The sequence below is a fragment of the Sminthopsis crassicaudata genome, chromosome 5 (assembly GCF_048593235.1).
Source record: "Sminthopsis crassicaudata isolate SCR6 chromosome 5, ASM4859323v1, whole genome shotgun sequence".
Taxonomy (NCBI): Eukaryota; Metazoa; Chordata; class Mammalia; order Dasyuromorphia; family Dasyuridae; genus Sminthopsis; species Sminthopsis crassicaudata.
This window is the reverse complement of record NC_133621.1, coordinates 5540700-5557156: the sequence shown is the minus strand read 5'-3', so window position 1 is coordinate 5557156 and position 16457 is coordinate 5540700. Positions and strand designations below refer to the sequence as shown.

General features: G+C 38.5%; 1 protein-coding gene across 4 annotated transcripts in view; it reads left to right on the top strand.

The window, feature by feature from the left end:
* DGKB (diacylglycerol kinase beta) overlaps window positions 1–16457 on the top strand; it is a 675591-nt gene that overhangs the window by 304985 nt on the left and 354149 nt on the right. For all 4 annotated transcript variants that reach the window (XM_074270708.1, XM_074270709.1, XM_074270707.1 and 1 more), the window contains 3 exons: window positions 5272–5304; window positions 7659–7775; window positions 14382–14455. In XM_074270708.1, coding sequence (XP_074126809.1) covers window positions 5272–5304; window positions 7659–7775; window positions 14382–14455 — 224 coding nt within the window. The remainder of the gene's footprint in view (window positions 1–5271; window positions 5305–7658; window positions 7776–14381; window positions 14456–16457) is intronic.

Genomic DNA, 16457 nt, shown 5'->3' with positions numbered 1-16457 from the left:
GAGCCCCACTGTTTAGCACAGACAAGAGGGGGACTCTTTGCTTAATTACTGAAATAAAAACAGCAGCCTCATTTGCAAAAACCAAAGCAAAACAAACAAACAAACAAAACAAAACAAAACAAAACAAAACACCTCACTTTTCTATGTGAATACTTCAGTCAGTATAATTTGTGCTGGTCAGTGCAGCAATTATGGGTATAAATGTGATGCCAGAGAAACTGAGCAAGATAGAGATTAGAGAGTATTTAATAATTTGTTAAATGGAGAGATTTACTGGAACCAAATGGATCCAGGGTTTGGTCCCAGGGCTGAATGAGATTATTGTCTCCAAGAATCCAGTAGCCAATGTGAGTTCTCAAAGACATATATACACGTGGCTCAGATGCAGGGGTAGACTGAGGTAGGGGCGGAATCAGGGTGCTGAGAGCAGGGAACGGGACTCTGACAGGGTGAGGTGAGGGAGGCACCCTGGACTTGGGGAGAGGCATCTTGATAAGATGGTATCTTACATTTCCTTAGCTTGGGAATTCTGATTTTATCCTTATCAAGTATAGTGATAAAGAGGGAGGGAAGGTTTTGAAGGAGCTTTGACTAAAGCAGAGAAACTGAGTCAGGACTTGGTCAGGATAATTAGGGAGACTTGAGAACTGTGGCATAATGTTAATGTTAGTGGGTAACTCAGTAGATTCTGACTCCCTTGTAATCCCCCCTAATCACCGGCCAATAAACACACACACACACACACATACACACACACATGTGCACACACGCACACGCACCCACACACGCATACGCACCCACACATGCGCACACACGCACATGCACACACACACACACACACACACACACACACACATACACACACCAAGAACTGGAGTTTGAGAGAGAAAAGGCAGAGGAGATCAGCATCTGTCCCAAATTTCTTCTTTCCAGCCTAACTTGTTTCCATTTTGGATCTTCATCTTCTGCTTTTTACCTTACCGGGACTTCATAGCTTGGATGCAAAATATCATCCTCAAAAAAAGTGTTTTATTGTCTTCCTGGTTTGTTTTCTTTTTGAATCACACTTCCCACATCCTTTAAAAAGGAGTGTCAAGAGTAAGGCATTACTGATGGGGCCTTGACTCCAGGAAGACTGGGCATGTTTAGCCTGGAGAAGACTCCTGGGAGAAAGTGATAGCTGTCTTTAAGTTGTCTAAAGGTTATGTGGGAGAGGGATTAGCTTTGGTCTGTTCATTGACAGGAGCAGGATCTAGAGGCAGGTAAGAGCTGCCTGGAGGCCAATTTCAGCTTGATATCAGGAAGGGAAAATGAAACAGAACAAACCAATGAGTTTGTCTAAACCTCCAGAAAGTCAATGGGCTGCTCCACAGGTGGTGGCTTTCTCCTTGGATTTCATCATGCAGAGACCAGAGGAGCACTTAGTAGGTATGTTGTAGTGCAGGAGAAGGCATCCCTTAGGTGCACAGGTTGAGCTGGATGGCTTCTGAGATCCTTTCCAGCTCACACAGTCTTTGATTCTGAGCTTCCAGGAATAATAGGTGCACCCACCGACAGAAAAGAAACAGGTTACTCCTCTAAGGCTTTCTGACACTGTGCCATGATGGTCTGGCAATTACTTAATCAAAGTACTCAATAGGTAGGGTCAATTCCAATATTTCAGCAAAACAAACATTCAAGCCCTGGGTTCTGAACCTAATTAACCCTCTGCATTGATCAAATTAACTGAATAAATATAAGAATTCTACAGTAAAAGGTCAGAGATTCATATACTCCGATACTTAAACAGACTTTCCTTGAGGTAATGGGTGTGGGCAGCCCTTCATGAGCCAGCCACACCTGTGCAGTTCCTTGTCTAAATAGTAGGGACACAAATGGATTAATTCAGCAATGGTCTATACCTTGGCTACTGAGTAAGTATGTGATGAAATAATGAAGGAAACAGGACTGAATTTAGTTATTCAGGAAACATTAAAAAAGAAACACCTCCTAAGGCACACAATGAATGCCTTGAGAAGTTCTGTATGATGCATGAGAAGAAATTAGGCTTCCTATTTCCAAGAAGTTCACAGTCTAGCGTGGCCATCATAGGATATATGCAGTATGAAACTAGGACATATGAACCAGCTATCAATAAAAGACAGAATTCAAATGGTGGTGCAAAAAATTGTAGACCAAGGAAACACATTCAAGTTAATTCCCAATTAGGATTTTAAGGAAATCCTAATCACATTATAAAAAAACAAAAAACAAACAAACAAACAAACAAACAAACAAACAAAAAAAAAAAAAAACAACTGGTTTCTAAGGTCCACAAAGTATATATTTTTACATGAGGCAATTGGCGTTGTGACTTGCCTAGGAACACCCAGCTGGTAAATGTTAAATGTCTGTGGTCAGATTTGAACTCAGGTCCTCCTGACTCTTTCCATCTTAAAAGCCCCTTCAAAATACTTTTCATGTAACTCATCATTAGGTCTTATAGCCTTTTGTTATATGAATATGTGAACATGTCATTATTGATTACATTTTCCAACAGAGGAACCAGACAGAGACAGAGTAAGTAAGTACTCAGTGAAGAATGAAGGACAAGGAGACAATGGTAGGAATTCACATTTCCATGTCAGTGAAGGATTTACAGACAGCCCTTCCTTACACCTCAACCCTGGGATGATAATTGCACATTATAATCTGAATATTATTTTGTCCATTTTACAGATGAGTAAATTAAGGTGAAGAGAGTTGAATTAATCTGATTATTGATATTCATTAAATGTCTACTAGTTGCCAGATTCCTATGTAGCTCAAAACATACAAAGACCAAAATAAAATAATTTCTACCCTTAGGAAAGCTCATGTGTTCTTATCAATTTTTATATTCCATTAGGTAATTCCCCTTTTTTCCTTCTCCTAAAATCACACCAATTTGCAGAATGTACTTAGGTTCTCCTTCCCCCTCTGTTTTCAATTTAAATAAAGTTTTCTTGATTAAAGAGTCTTCTCAGGCTCCTTTATATCCATACTAAGAATCTGTGATTCATTTACTAGAACCCAAGGCAAGAGATCAAGATTCGATTTTTCCCACTGCCTTGGATAATTGTTTTATATCCCCTTCTCTCTTTTTAATGTCACTACCTTCAAGCAGTTAGGTGGTGCAGCAGACAGAGAACTAGCCTTGAAATCTGGAAGACTGATATATGCAAAAGTTCAAATCCAGCCTCAGACACTGAGTAGTTGTGTGACTCTGGACAAGTCACTTAACCCTAGTTGCCTCACTCTCCTTATTTGTAAAATGAGCTAGAAAAGAAAATAGCACACTCTTCTGGTATCTTTGCTAGCAAAACCTCAAATGAATTCATGAAGAGTTGGATTCAACTGAAACAACTTTCTCCTGAAGCACTTGCAGAGATTCCATATTGGTCTGTGGTTCCATGGAAATGACTTTCTCTTCTTCAGATCACTCCACTTTCTTGGGAGAACAAGCATGTTCTATAGTGCCAGAATTTCTACAGTTGTACCTGGCCATCTTTTCTCCAAATTATCCTACCTTTTGACTCCCTGGCCTGGATCTGAAGTCCCTTCTTTTTCCTCAAACTGGTTCTTATTTTTTTTCCCCTAGGATTTATTCCATTTTGTCCAGAGGACTAATTCTGGTAGACATATTAAAAAGTATAGCTAATTTTTATGTCCTCCAGCTTTTATATCCTCTAGAAAGTAAAACATGCAGCACCAACACCAATTGAAATGGTGTAAAGTACATTGCAAATGATCTAGACATGAACTCAAAATGGCATGTACAGTTTGTAATTGGCTCTGGAAGAAACATGAGATCATAATATATTGTCAGTTCCTGACAGGTCTTAGAGCATTCTAAGTCTGGAAGTGAAGTCAGAGACTTCCTAATACAGGGGTTCTTTATCTGGGTTCCATAAATCCCACAAAAAACCTGAGAAATTGGATCAGGGGGAAATTAAATGTTCTCTCCTACACACACACACACACACACACACACACACACACACACACACACACACATATATATATATATATATATATATATATATGTATACCTGAGTCTGAAGTTTATAATTTCCTTCCAATATTTTAAAAGTATCTCAGAATAGGGTCCCAAAGGTTTGGCCTGACTGCTTGAGGGGTCCATTAGTCCCCAATAAAAGTTAAGGAATAAGAGATCTCTTATTTTACAGAGAACAAAATGAACTCAAGGAACATTCCTTGGCTTTGATCCAAGGTTATGCTGACAGTATCACAAATAGGATTTTAAACTAAATCCTCAGAAATTGGAGTCCTTACTCTTTCTACAGTAGACACACTACTAGCCACTCTCTGTCTCTTCAATTTTCTTCTCTTCTGTCTTCTCTGTTAGTCAGATATTTGCTGTTTCTGTTTGCCTTTTCCCTGTGGAAGCATCTCTTTCCAGTTAAGCCAGACTAAAAACAAAGAAAAATATAGACTTTCTTGCCCTTTCCCACAATTTTCTATCATGTCTCCACTGGCAGTTTGTCTCTGGAACATTTCAAGTCATCTTTTATGTGTATTTTGAAAACCAGTATGGCTAGGGAAGTGAAAAAAGACAATTTCCAATTATTAAAATTCACTAAATGTTGAGTTAAATGGTTATGATTTAGCTACTTTGAAGAGAAATGATTAGTCTCACAACTAAAACTTTGTTAGATTATCCATTAATTAATCTATTGTGAGGAGAGAAAAACTATAATCCTGAGAATAATTGAATTGGATTGTATCCCTGGGGGTTGTGTGTGTTTCACACCACAGTCAGTCCTGAGAAAGTGAATCTTGGGAAAGAAGTGGAAGTGGGGATGGGAGGGGTGAGGAATGGGGTTGGGGGTTCCAGAGCCGGTCTCTGCTGACACAGCCTGGTTCAAGGGCTCAGTCCAGCCTCCCCCAGGAAGTAGGCCTGGGGAATAAACAAGCACCAAGAAAGTACACTTTATTGGAGAAAGTAAGTCTGGTGCTTAAGTGTGTGTGTGTGTGTGTGTGTGTGTGTGTGTGTGTGTGTGTGTGTGTGTGTGTGAATGAATGCAGGCCCTGGTGCCACTGGGCACAGGGCCAAGGGAAGGTCTTCATTAGGGGCCATAAGAATGAATAGAAATGTAAAAGGAAAGAACATATTTGTGTTCACAGTGCTCTAGGGCTATAAATATTTTCCCTTTGAGTTTCTTTTCTTTCTTTCTTTCTTTTTTTTTTAATTTGAAAACAGTTTTAATATTAACTTCTCTTTTCCAACAGACTCTGCAAACTTCAGGAGTTTCAGTTCCTGAGGTGAGTAAAAATTTCCTAATTGAAAAATTAATAATAAGCAAAAAGAGTTCCTAATTGAAAATATGATGACTCTCACTGTTTAACTAATTATTTTTTTGGGGGTAAAGTAATTTTTAAACTGATTCAGTGGTATCAGCAGCATCTTTATAATGCCTGCCTTTTTTTTCTCTCTTTCTGCATTTTCTAATCCACGAATGATCACATTACTACAATGATCTTGCAATGCATTTTCCAGGCTATCAATGAACTACAACTGAGCCAAATCTGTTCACCAAGAAAAAATACTACTACTAATAGCTTACATAACAGAGATGTTGCTGTCCAAGGTCCCACTGACTTCTACCTAGACAGAACAAGCTATGGTGGTGGTGATGGTGGTGGGGGTTTACCCAAGTTTATTTATATATCAGGGATTGACCCAAAGCCCAAGTCATCCCATGCTATGTATTATCCAATTGTAGCTTTTCATTAATAACACATTAAGTAACCAAAGTTCAATATTCTCTTCCCACTTAGCTAAGAGAAGATGGAATGACATCTTAATCAACTTATAATTTCCCATTGTAACTCACTGAAATTGGACATGGTCATGGGAGAAATATTACCCCATTTGAAAATGGTCACCCTAAACCCTTCTGTCTTTGCCCAGTACTTTGTGTATGTATTATCTCACAGTGTCTCGGGACATCTCTTAGATTTGGGGACTACAGGTTTAATTGGCTCTACTTTTCCTGTGAGAAAACACTGTCTCGGGAAAATGATGGGGTTTCCCAAAGTTGGTTAGGAAGCATTTATTTGGATCTTAGCAAGTGCCAGACAGTGAGGTGACCCATTGGAAAAAGCACTGGGCCTGGATTCAGGAAGATCAGAATTGAAATCTGGCCTCTTGTGGGTTTCAAATAGATAATATTGGTAAAGTATTGAGCACAGTGCCTATCATATAATAGACATTTAATAAATATTGCATTTCCTGCCTTCTTGGCTCTATGCTAGGTCACACAATGAGGTAAAAAAATAAGAATCAGAAATGGATTTTGAACCCAGGCCTTTTTTGGCATTAAACCTTTGTTTTCACCAAGTTGCTACAACATATCAGCCTTGATCTTTAACTCTTCTTTGTCCTTATTGACCAGAGTGATGGAAGACCACTTTTGGATCCATTGACAGAAACTGTCGTAATGTTATGTGCCCCTCGGTCCAAAGAGATAACTCACCTCTTATTAATGCTTGATTACCTCGGGGTCAGAATTGAAGACAAATATTTGTTAGTTATACAAAGACAACATTTTCTAGCAGTTCAGCAGCATGGTAGCCAAAGCTGGGTCTCTGGGAGAGCGAGCCATGACTTGGAGAAGTCTCTAAATCCAAACATTCAGAGCCCCTGGTCTTTCTACCAACATACACCATCCAAGGAGAAGGCGCAGGGAGCCTTTTTGGCTAGGTTTTGGGTCCTTGGCTCCAATAGTACTGGCTGCAGAGCTAGATAGAGCACATTAATGAACTGATGGATGGGCCAACCTCATCTGCACTCAAGGCCATGCTGAGAAATGAGGTTTTATTTTAACCAGGAGTTTTCAAAAGGTCTTCACATGAAGAGGGCCATGAAAGGCAGTATCCATGTATATTGAAATAGATTACAGGCCACTTGCAGCAAGGGGGCATTGTAGGACATTGAGAACCAGGCCTGGAGTCAGGAACTCAGTTGAAATCTGGCCTTAGACCATTACTAAGATGTATGACTCTGGGCAAGTCACTTCACCCTATTTATCTCCACTTCCTTATCTAAAGAATGATCTGGAAAAGCAAATGGTAAATTCCAGGATCTTTGCCATGAAAACCCCAAATGGATCACTAGAGAGTTGCTCATGACTATAACAAGTGAACAACTACAATAAAAGTTCACTTTGATAAATAATTCTGAGGAGCAGAGATTTAATATTAGAAAAGATCAGAAAGGTCATTTTGTCCAACCCCCTGCAGTGCCAGATGAGGATTACATTATCTGGAAGCTGACAAACCTCCCTGATTAATTCATTTGAAATAGGTAGACCACAAATTAATTACACTAATAGTTTGTGAGCCACAGCCAATTGGAAATTTCCTATAATTTCTTTTAAGAATCGTGACTGGGCAGATTGTTGAATTTTCTCTCCCCTTTCCTTCCTTTCTTTTTACTAATGGTTTTCCCAAATTTCTATCAATGCTACTTAATAAGTCCTGTTCCAATGGAGTCAGGGGAAATCAGCCTGTCTTAAATATATTAGAAGTTGAATTTCATTTTGGAACATGAAAAATATTTTTAAATGCAATAACTTTATGAAGATAAGGCAGCATATTTATTTCTTTTCTATTAGGATCGCCAAGGAACCGTGAACAAGGATAATGGATCCTCTCAGCAGGCGAACAAAGCTGGAGACAAGAACAAAATGCAGAGGGCCAACTCAGTGACTGTGGATGGCCAAGGCCTACAGGTGGGGCATTCCTTCTGCCTCCAGTCACTACTACCACCACCACCACCATCATCATCACCACCATCACCTTCATCATCACCGCCACCATCATCATATCTTTATTTTGTTCATTCCAGTCTTTTAGGGGCATACATTTTTGCTCATTAGACCATTCATATAAATCCCGATTTTGACTTTGGATATTGATATTGGACCTAGTTAGTAAATGGATCAAAATGTCAATTTTATAGACAAGTATCAAAATGTTCTTTGTTCAGTCTGGCTTCAATATATCTCATGTTGGAACTTCTGATGGCTGGCAGTCCACTGTACTGTGGAGTCATTAACGTGAGGATTTGGTTTATTGATAATTCAGTAGGACTATGGGAAGAAGTGGATTTTAGAATCTTTGTGACAGTAAAGAAATGTACAAACAAATACTTTCGACAATATAAAAATCAATATTGTTTGGGTTTTTTGTGAGTTTAGACAAAAGCAGAAGAGATATTTTTTTCATATGTATTTAAATATTCTATATCATCAGATCCATAATATATAATATATAATATAATATATAATCTATCATAAAATATAAAATACTTGTGCTAATATAATGTTGTGCTAAGATATACCATCCATGTAGGTTAGAGAACTCAGTGTGACAATTACTGTGGCAAATTGTAGATCACCTCAGTCTCACCTGTGCCAATTAACACTTCTGCTTGGTTCTGCCACTTCCTACATGTGTGACATTGGACAAGTTTTTGGAAAACATGGTTTTATTAAGACTTAGTTTTGTCTTCTCTAAAATGAGACAGCCAGACTTGAAGCTTTGAAAGGTTGCTCCCACCTTTAAGTCTACGATCATCTAAGTTTCTGTAGCCAAAAAGAACCACAATCTTTAAAAAGCATTTTGATTTTGTTCATTTCCAAAAGAAACAAGGCAATGATAGAGTACAGGGCATGGAATCAGCAAGATTTGAGCTCAGACTCCTGTTGGCTGTGTGAGCCTGGGCAAGTCATTTAATGTTTATTTACCTCAACTGTAAAATGGAATTAATAACATCACCTGGTTCCCATGGTTCTTGTGAGGATCAAATGCCATTATACTTATAAAGCACTTGCCATAGTACCTGATTATACAAATGTTAGCTATTACTTTCATTTCATTTTATTTTTCATAGACATGTACCATCCAGTTAATAATAACATTACCTAGAATTTGGACAGTAATTGTAGCAAAGCCCGGTGTCTGCAATGCAATTGGCATTCTCAGCATGTTGGATTTCTGTAAACTGGTCTCTAACCTCATAACCTAATTTGTTTGTGATTTAATGGTGTGGACAGAAACACAAGAAAGTGTTCATATTGTTTAGCTATGAAAGGTCACAGAAAGAAAAAGGGCCCAGTCTGGCCCCTAGTTATTTCCAAAGTCCCCCAAAAGAGAAATCGATTGTTTTGCTGTTTTGCTAATAATGGACTTTTTAAAGTAATAAAAATGGTAGTGCTTTATCAAGATTGAGGAAAAAGAACTGCCAGAAAATTAATTTAACCCATAAGCTTTAAAAAAAATACATCACGAGAAAGCATTGAATTGCAGCCGCGTTTGCATATAACTCACTGACAGCAGAGATGTGTGCTGCTTAAAGAAGGTGATTAATCATAGTTAAGAACATTCATCTTACTTCTTTCTAGCTAACCAGCATAATGATCAGGATTATTATTTCTAATTAGAGGAAGTAATAGATCATGTATAACCCTAGTACGAGCCTCATTAATTAACCCAAATCCTAAGGGATTTCACATAGAAGTAGTTGGGTTCTTCATCTTTGTCATCACCAAGAGAGAGGTTTACCCTTAATACCAATGATCCCAGATTATGGACATAGTAACAAGTTGCAAGAATTGATCAAAATGGAAAAGATGCAAACACCCACATGGACTTGTGTCATGGAAACATCTCATAGAAGAATATCATGGTGCCATTTATAGCATGGGTACCCCAAAATGGGCAGTGGAAAACAGAGCTCTTATTCATATGATTTTAAATTGTAGGAAAGTTTCACAAAGGAGACTTTTGTCTAAGATAACTACGGCTTCCCTGGATAATGTTGTTCTTACCCAAGAATAAGAGTGGATATTCAGTGTGTTTCACACAGAACTATTCTTTACCCTTCCTCAGTGTTGTTATCCTTTCAATCTCTTTTGCTTGATTCGACAGAAAATCATGGGTCTAGTCTATCATTCATGTTCATGCACTTACTTTGACAGTCTAACCATTTCAGGTGTGACCTCCATTTTCTTCCTGCTTCCCATAGCTAAACAGAAGCCATTAGAACTCACCCTTAAAGTTGAACTTCAAGAAGTTTCTTCCATCAGGGATCATAAAAAGGCATACACTCACCTACCAGGTCCAAAGGAAGGTTTCTACACCATGTTGACACACACTGACTTTGCATAAACTTTGGTTCAGAAATTCACAAGACTTTCCTGTGGAAATGATTTATCCCATCGGTATTGATAAAGCAACAGATCAGCTTTGGATCATGATTAACCATGCCCAGAAATACATGATTGATGTTACAATCCAGCATATAGTAAGGGCATAATAAATGCTTATTGATTGATTGGGAGCAAGGGTACTCCATTTTTTACTCCACTTCCAATCTGAGTTCATTATCTTCCACCTTTATTGTTTGCCCTCTGGGGAGTGATGAAAGCTGCCAAAGCATGTCTGTGATGTATTATGTATGACTTGCCATGGCGATCCCTTGTGGATTATCAGGGAATATGTGTCTTTTACGGTTGTATAAGATTTACCCTTGCTATATCTCATCACAGCTTATGAAAATGGTCATGAATCCATGCATTCCCGCAAAGGTAATGATGTGCATGGGAAAAAAAGACAGCTCCTCTCTCCTCCTTGCCAATAGAACATCTCCTATGACTTCTTTTCCTGCTCCCTTGGCCAAATGGGTAATTCATTCTGTTGACACTTCCTCTTCAAACTTCGGGTTCTTTCCTACCATTGCCACAGTCCACTCCCATTTAGGACATATCCACATCTTGCTTTCTCTCTTGGAGGTAAGTTCCTAACTGGGCTCCCTGTTTCCAGGCTCTTCTTCCTTCACTTTATACTTTTGTGATCTCTCACATGATTTGCCAAAGAAGTTGCTTTCCTACTTTTATTATATTACTAGAATACAGTGACTATGTTCCCTAAAGAACTCAACTGCAAACTCTTTGACTTAATTTGAAATCTCTTCCACAATCAAACCTGAAATCCTCTTTCCACTTTTGTCTAGTTACTGCCTTTCACAAACTCCATATCCCCCTCAGACTGGGCTACAATAGGGATTCTTAACCTCATTTTGTGCACAATGGACTAGACCTCTTTGACCCTCTGATGAATCTATACTTTCCCTTCTTAGAATTAAGCCTGCATTACCACAGAAGCCAATTTCATTAAAATACATTTAGCAAAATTTATGTTTAAAAGATACACTCACACATGTATTAACCCGGGGGCAGAAATCCTTGCTGTAACCATGGAATTGTATATTCTGAGGTGGACGGGATTTTAACAATTAGCAACTTGTCACTTTCCATGAATTCTTTCTGGTATTGTCTCAATAAGTGTGCAGCTTGCCCCTGATTAAATACTCTACTACCATCCCCGGTGTCAGGAACCTGATACCAGGGATGGTGTGTCCCTTTTCATGGCCAGACAGATAGAAAATGCTGGTTTCCAATAAGCTGGGGTATATGGGAAGACTAGCTTCTCTGGTGTGAGAACTGCCAAGCCCTTTTCAGGGTTGCTCATCTACCTTTGGTGTCTATCCGGCACTCATACTCAGTGGCCACATCACTGTAAAGCATCTGGGCAGATAGAATAAACTAGGAAGAGAATAACTAGCAGACCTAAAAAAGCCATTAGTGACCTAGGGGATGTCTACCCCAAGCATGTGAACACTTCCTCTATTGTATGGGTAGAAAAGAGTAATTTAATCCAATGGCCGGGAGGTGGCTGAAACAATACTGGGGAGTCTTTAGAGCTTGGTTGGGCACCGGAAATACCAAAATCCATTCCTTGTATCCCTTGACTTTGCCTTTCCACTGTACTTTGATGCCTCTGAAACAGGAAGTGAGGCTGATGACTTTGTACATCTCTACCTCTCTTAAGGTCAATTCACTCACAAGTCAAGAAATCATGCGATAACACTTTCTTCTTTTGAAAAAGGACAAACAACATCATTGATCTAAAATCTTTCTCTTTTTAACTTTGGCTCATTGGATCCTGCATAGTTATGCCCAAGGGGGCAGAGAGGATGGGTACTCAAAAAACACCAATTGTGTGATAAAGTATTTGTCCCCGTGACAAAGTGGAGGTGACAGTAATACATGTAGTATCTCCCTCCCAGGGTGGTGTGAGATACCATTCATTGAGCCAAGATAGATACAACACTTGGCAAGCTCTTTGGCACTACAGAAATGACAAACCAATATCACGGCATGGAATTAGTCTAAAGTAGTTTCCATAGGACAGACTGATAAATATGTGAAGACCACTAGCACTCTCTCCTAAGTATCTTCCTCTCCTGTGAATTTACTTTCCTAGGTACTTTTTAAAGACCTCCCTAGGAAAAGCTTCAAATGCCCTCTATCCCATACAGTTTCTGTGAGACCAGTTCCATGTACACAAAATATGCCCAGGCCTTCAGAGCCAGAAGGGACCTCCACAGCCATGCCATCTAACTCACATCCCAAATTACATTCTCTAGAACTGTTGGCCAAGACTGGAAAGACCTGTCCTAAAGAACTTTCAATCACCACCAGGATTCAAATATAAAATCTTATGGCCTTTGAGAATCTCCTCCTCTCTGCCTTCTTACACACCTCCCTTCCCACATTCTGAGATCCAGCCCTATTGGCCCACCTGATGCTTTTCCACAGAGATTTCCAGCTCCCCTCTCCACATCTTTGCAGAGACATGCCTCATACTGAAAATACACTCCTTCCTCCCCACCACTTCTTGAAATAGTTGACTTCTTTGAAGACTCAGCTCAAATTTGACCTCTGGCAGGAGGTTATCCTGATCCCTCTCACCTCCTGCCCCTATTTGAGTTTTTCCATCACTTATCCAATCAATCACTAGGTATTTATTAAGCATCTGCCTGTGACAGGCACTGTACTAGGCACCAAAGATAAAGGTATGAAGAATGAAAGTCTTTATCTCCTTATCTATATATAACTTTTTATTTCTTTGTCATATTCTCCATTAGAATATTAAAAACACTGTGGCTGCCCTCAAGGAATATGTATTCCTTGAGGGCAGCCACGGTGTTTTTACCTTTTTTTGTATCCCCAGTGCTTGGCACTTGATATATGATTGTCTATTTAAGCCCTTCAGTTGTTTGAAGATGCTGGACAGTGACTAAAGTTCCTAAAATCTTCTGCATTTGGCAAGGTGTAGTGAGTGCCTGGTTGTCATTTTTTTTATCCCTTTAATCCATATCACAGTGGGAATATTCAGCAAACAATTGCAGATGTTCTAAACTATATCTTGGCATGAGTTTTTAAAATATTTTTTTAAAAAAGTTATCTTAGGGCAAACAAGTTAAAGAAGAATTTCCTGGACACAAAATAGACACTTGTGAATGATGAGATGAGAAGGTGGATGGGTAAAAGTGACTCCCAGAGAGGATCAGAAGTAGCACCATGGAGAGCTCTTGTGGTAAGAACTCAAGGCAAAAATAAGGAAATTCAGTCTAGAGAGGAAGGGGACGCAGAGCCCCATCAAGAGAGATGGTAAGAAGAGAAAACAGTAACTGAAGAGAGGGATTCTGACAAGGAGAGTGAAAATCAGGGGTTATAACTCTCAAATAGAAAGTTTTCTTTCCTCTTCAAACTCATGGAGAAATTCAGCATTTGGGGATAAGAATGTAGAGAAGCCCTTATTTGCTGCCCAGCCCTGCTCAGACCTTGATCAAGTTTGATTTCTAATCCCCTGCACCCTGACTGTGATGCCCTGCTTCTTTGGTGTCCACACTAGGGACACCATTTTGGAACTCCAGCCCAGCCAACCCTTGTCTCCCAACTTTGAGCCTCCCTTCTTTCCATTTTCATGTATTGATCCTTTGTTCCTTTCTCTGAAAACTTAGCCAAGATCAGCTAGTGAATTTGGAATCTACAATTTTAGATTTACCTTTGGAAGGAACTTTAGAGGTGATGGCCTAATTTTGCAGAAGAAGAAACTGAGACAGAAATTGGAAGTGAATCTTCTAATTTCATATCTATGTGCTTCCTGATCACTTGAAATCACACTTTGACATCAGAGTTTTTGAGCTAGAAATAACCTTGGGGATCTCCTAATCCAAACTTATGATTTTATGGAAAACAAAAGTATAGCAAAGTTAGGTGGCCTGCCCGGCATCAAAGAGGAGGTCAATAGCATAATGACCATGCATCTTAATCAGCTCATTATCCATCATTTTTCAAAGCCACAGTTATTAAATTTGTTCATTATCCCCAATCCTGCATCCCATATTTATTAGCCATCATTCATTTGTTCATCCTCTGCCAGACCAGATCATAAGAACTAATGACTTTGTCTGATTTTTTCCCTAGATTACTCCAATTCCTGGCACTCACCCATTGTTGGTTTTTGTCAATCCCAAGAGTGGTGGGAAGCAAGGAGAAAGGTTTGTGTCTTGGTCCTACTTATTTTATGTCATATATATGTGTGTGTGTGTGTGTGTGTGTGTGTGTGTGTGTATGTGTATATATATATATATATATATATATATATATATATATATATATATATATATATATATATATATATATATATACAGAGAGAGAGAGAGAGAGAGAGAGAGAGAGAGAGAGAGAGAGAAGAGAGAGATGCATTGAAATAAACACAATGATATAACATGGTGTAACTGGAATTAATGTCTACAATGGAATGTCCCAAGAGACAGTATATCATAATGGGCAGAAACCTGCCCTCTTAGTTGAAAAGATTGCTGTCATACTCTGACTTTGTCACCCTGAACAAGTCACTTAACTTCTCAGTAGCCAAGGCACCTCTAAATCTAAAAGTTATGAGAACATGATGGTTTATATAGGAGAGGGAGTTTTCTCTCCCAGAAGTTCACTGATGAAATTGCATGCCTCTCCCTAAATTAATGTCCAAGTTGTGATTAACTCATGTTGAAATCTATGGGAGAAGTCCTGATCTGATTTCTTCTCCATTTTTCATAGATATTTTATATCTGGAGATATTTTAATATACTAATGGGGATTTTTATGAACTTTTTTATTGCCTTGGTTCAGGATTTTGTATTTTATATCATGCTATTAAAATAACCCACAAATCATTTTTTTTTGTTTCTAGTGATCCATGCCCACAGAGGCTAGGATCTTAATTATGTTGCTATGATTCTTCCACTATTAAACATGGCAGAGGGATTGTGTTTTTAAGTCTATATAGAGAACATTGATATACATTTATGTAAAAAATGACATAAAGAAACTGGGGCATTTAAGAGGAGAGTTGGCCACATGATAGCTGTCAGCCAGGGTGAACCACTTGGCCCTAGAATCCTACATTTTGGAGGGAGTCTTTCTTCACAGCTCACCCCACTTGTTCTATGCCTGCTCTGACTCCACTATTCAGCAAAGAACCCAACTTCCTTTCCCTCTGATTTGCAGCCCCCTACGTTCTATCAAAATGTCTCCTATCTAAATGCCCCATCTCCCAGGGCTTCAGTCACTTTATTTAGATAACTATTGGGAATAAAGCAAAAAGGTTTACATATATATATATATATATATATATATATATATATATATATATATATATATATATATATATACACACACACACATACATACACACACACATATATATATATATATATACACACACATACATACACACATATATATCTATACATACAAGTATTTATGTATATGTTTGACAAATATACTTGTATGTATAGGGCCTACAGTTCTGATTGAAACAGAGAACAGAAGGAACTCATCTAAGTTGATAGCAGACAATATAACTTATTCTGTTGGAGAGCACTGAGATATTAAGTGACTTATTTAGGATTATGTAACCAGGAGAGGCCGGACTTGAACTCAGGGTTTCTGGAATACCCATTATATACATGTGTGAATGCAAGTGTGTACATGTGCACATGTGTTCTACCTGTTTGGAAGATGGCATTATTATAAAATTATATTGCCTTCTTATGTAGGTTTATCTCTCTGCATCTCTCTGTCTCCATCTTTTTATAATTCTATTGCCTTTTCATTAGATGATTTATCTGAATAGCAAATATTTGATATTCATTTATGTATATATGTCAATTAGGGATTTATACATCTATCTATAATCTGTATGTATGTATATCTCCAAACCAATCCAATCCATCCAATCAAGCTTTATTAGTCAACTATCATGTGTTAGACACTTGCTAAGTGCTGGGAGTTCAATTTAGTATAGTCACAGATTATTTTTGCCCTCTGGGAGCTCAAAATTTGATTGGGAATAAGAAAGGAACACCGGGAGGTTTCCTGCATGAGGGCATCTTTTTTTGTCTGGAATTGGAACTAAAAGAATAGTGGATGCAAAGTGAAGTGAGCCTCAAAGTGCAGTTTCTGCTTGGTATAACGAAGAAGCATTGAGAGGAGTTT